The sequence below is a fragment of the Numida meleagris genome, chromosome 19, assembly GCF_002078875.1.
Source record: "Numida meleagris isolate 19003 breed g44 Domestic line chromosome 19, NumMel1.0, whole genome shotgun sequence".
Lineage (NCBI taxonomy): Eukaryota > Metazoa > Chordata > Aves > Galliformes > Numididae > Numida > Numida meleagris.
Window position 1 is genome coordinate 9,933,120 of NC_034427.1, and position 2,180 is coordinate 9,935,299.

The following is a 2,180-nucleotide window of genomic DNA, read 5'->3' on the forward strand; positions in this document are numbered from 1 at the left end:
GATGGGGATGGGGATAGGGATGGGGATGGGGATGGGGATAGGGATGGGGATGGGGATGGGGATGGGGATGGGGATGGGGATGGGGATGGAGATGGAGACGGGCTGCCTGCATCCTAGCAGCAGTACAGAGAAGCCCAGTGACCATCCTTGAGGCAGGCAGTGCTGCTCGCAGGCTCACACCAAAATAAAGGCCGGGTTTTGCCAGGGCCATGCAGAGATCACCGCTCAACACGGGAGCTGCGGCTGAGCTGTGGCAGGAGGCATCGCAAAGCCTTGGGCACCTGGAAAACATTCCCGAGGCAGCGAGTGGCTGCTGGTGCCACGCTCTGCAGGCCTCTCCCATAGGAGGCTCAGAGCCAGGCGCAAATCATCGCGGCCTTTCTTCTCCTGGACCCAGTGCCGCAGACAAGCCGCTCGCCTGGAAGCTGGACTCAGCCCGGAGGCCCACACGGATTGATTGCATGTTTATGTGCCCTCCTGGGAACCTGCGCAGCCGGAGCATGTGGCCACCCGCCCGCTGCTACGGGATGGTTTGCATCACTCTGTGTTTTGTTGCGCAAAGAGAAGGTTTGGGTTTCAGCACGTTCCTTTTTCTTTCTTTCTCGCGGCACTTTTATTGATGCAGCTTGAAACCCTCCCTGCCTGCCTGCTGACAGCTGCACAGGAAGGCTTCAGGGATGTTTATAGGGCTGTTTTTTTTTTTTCTCATTTTTCCCTGTGATTGCCAGGGTCTGTTGTTAAGATAAATCAGACATCAAACCACAGTCACCTCACATTCAGGCAGTGGGCATTCAGCTCCAGTTGGAGGAGGTGTTTCAGGGTTTGTGGAGGAGGGGGCCCCTGCTCCCCCTGGTTTCCCCTTGTCCTGGGGCTGTACCCACCATCACCTGAGGGTTATGGTACCAGCCCTGCACCACTGCCAAGAGTCCCAGAGACCGAGTGTGGGGGTACCTGGGCAGCGCTCAGACCCCTCTGCACCAGGAACACTTCCCCTGCCTCTGGACAGCCAAGGCTCTTTTCCTTTCCTCCCGGGATGCAGGCAGCATCCCCTTCCCCAGATGTGTTTTCACAGAGGGGATCTGTCAGGAACATCTCAAGGTTGGGCAGCATTTAAGTCGCATTACCCGCACCAACATATGCACCTTGCAGAGGGCTGCCTCTGCTCCTCTCGGCTGCCCAATGCCTTCCTCCCACAGCGTGTTCCCTGGGCTTCATACACCAGCAACCCAGGCTCTCCCCAGCTCTGAGCTGATCCCCCTTGCCACTGTGCGAGACGGAGTTGGAAAGTTGGCTGCGTTTCCCAGGATAAAACAGACTCCCCCTCTCTGTGTGCTGCAGTGTGCGCACTGGGGGCCAGGCTCCATCTACGCGCTTGGCTCCTTCGGCAGCAGCCGCACTGGGGTGAGCCTGGGAGGCTGAAAAGCAGCCAGCAGAGAGGGGCTGAGGCTGCTGTAAAGAGACAGCTGCCTCCATGCCATCACTCTCCCTGGAGACACCCTGCAAAGCAGCTAAAAGCCCCTTTCCCTCCCCTGTGGGTCTCTGGGCGCTGCTGGGGATGCTGGCACCGTGCTCCCTATACCCCAGGACAGGGGATGCTCAGGATATGCTGCTTCTGAACGCTGATGGGCAGCAAATGGAGGAGAGGCGGAGGGGAAGAGCCAGGTCCATGCACAGACCTTGGTGCTTGGCTGCGGTTGTGCAGCTCCTCGGAGGCTTTCCCCATGGCTGGGCTTGGGCTCAGCCCAGGGGGCTCCAGATGCCGGGGGGGAGCAGCCCCAGCGGCTGCCCTCTTCCCTCCCTCAGGCTGCCTTGGGTGAGAGCCTGGTGGCCTATGTCCCTGTGTCTCTATGTCCTTGAGTCCCCGTGATCCTGTGTCCCAATGTCCCCATGTTTCTGTGTCCCCATGTCCCTGCTCCGGCCCCACAGCACCTTTGTGCACCCAGGCCCAGGCTCTCCCCGCCCGGACGCGTTCGGGGCCGGAACCACGGGCAGGCTTTGCCGTGCCGAGGGCTGGGGGCTGGGGGAGCTCCAGCCTCTGGCGATGCGGGCGGAGATCCTCGGGCAGCTGGGCCGGGGATTCGGCCGGCAGCGGGGCTGTGCCGGTCCGAGCCGGGGGTGCCGGGGATCCGGGCAGGGGGAGGCGCCCACGGGGCGCTGCCCTTTCCGGGAGAGGGGGAGCG

The 2,180-nt window shown here is 61.7% G+C and overlaps 1 protein-coding gene and 1 long non-coding RNA gene across 2 annotated transcripts in view; both read left to right on the forward strand.

Moving 5' to 3' along the window:
* LOC110408079 overlaps positions 1-579 on the forward strand; it is a 1,535-nt gene extending 956 nt beyond the window's left edge. Inside the window, exon 2 of the long non-coding RNA XR_002444150.1 lies at positions 206-579. This is a non-coding gene — a long non-coding RNA (uncharacterized LOC110408079). The remainder of the gene's footprint in view (positions 1-205) is intronic.
* XKR7 (XK related 7) overlaps positions 2,042-2,180 on the forward strand; it is an 8,353-nt gene continuing 8,214 nt past the window's right edge. The window contains exon 1 of the mRNA XM_021416993.1: positions 2,042-2,102. Within this exon, the coding sequence (XP_021272668.1) occupies positions 2,042-2,102 (61 nt within the window). The remainder of the gene's footprint in view (positions 2,103-2,180) is intronic.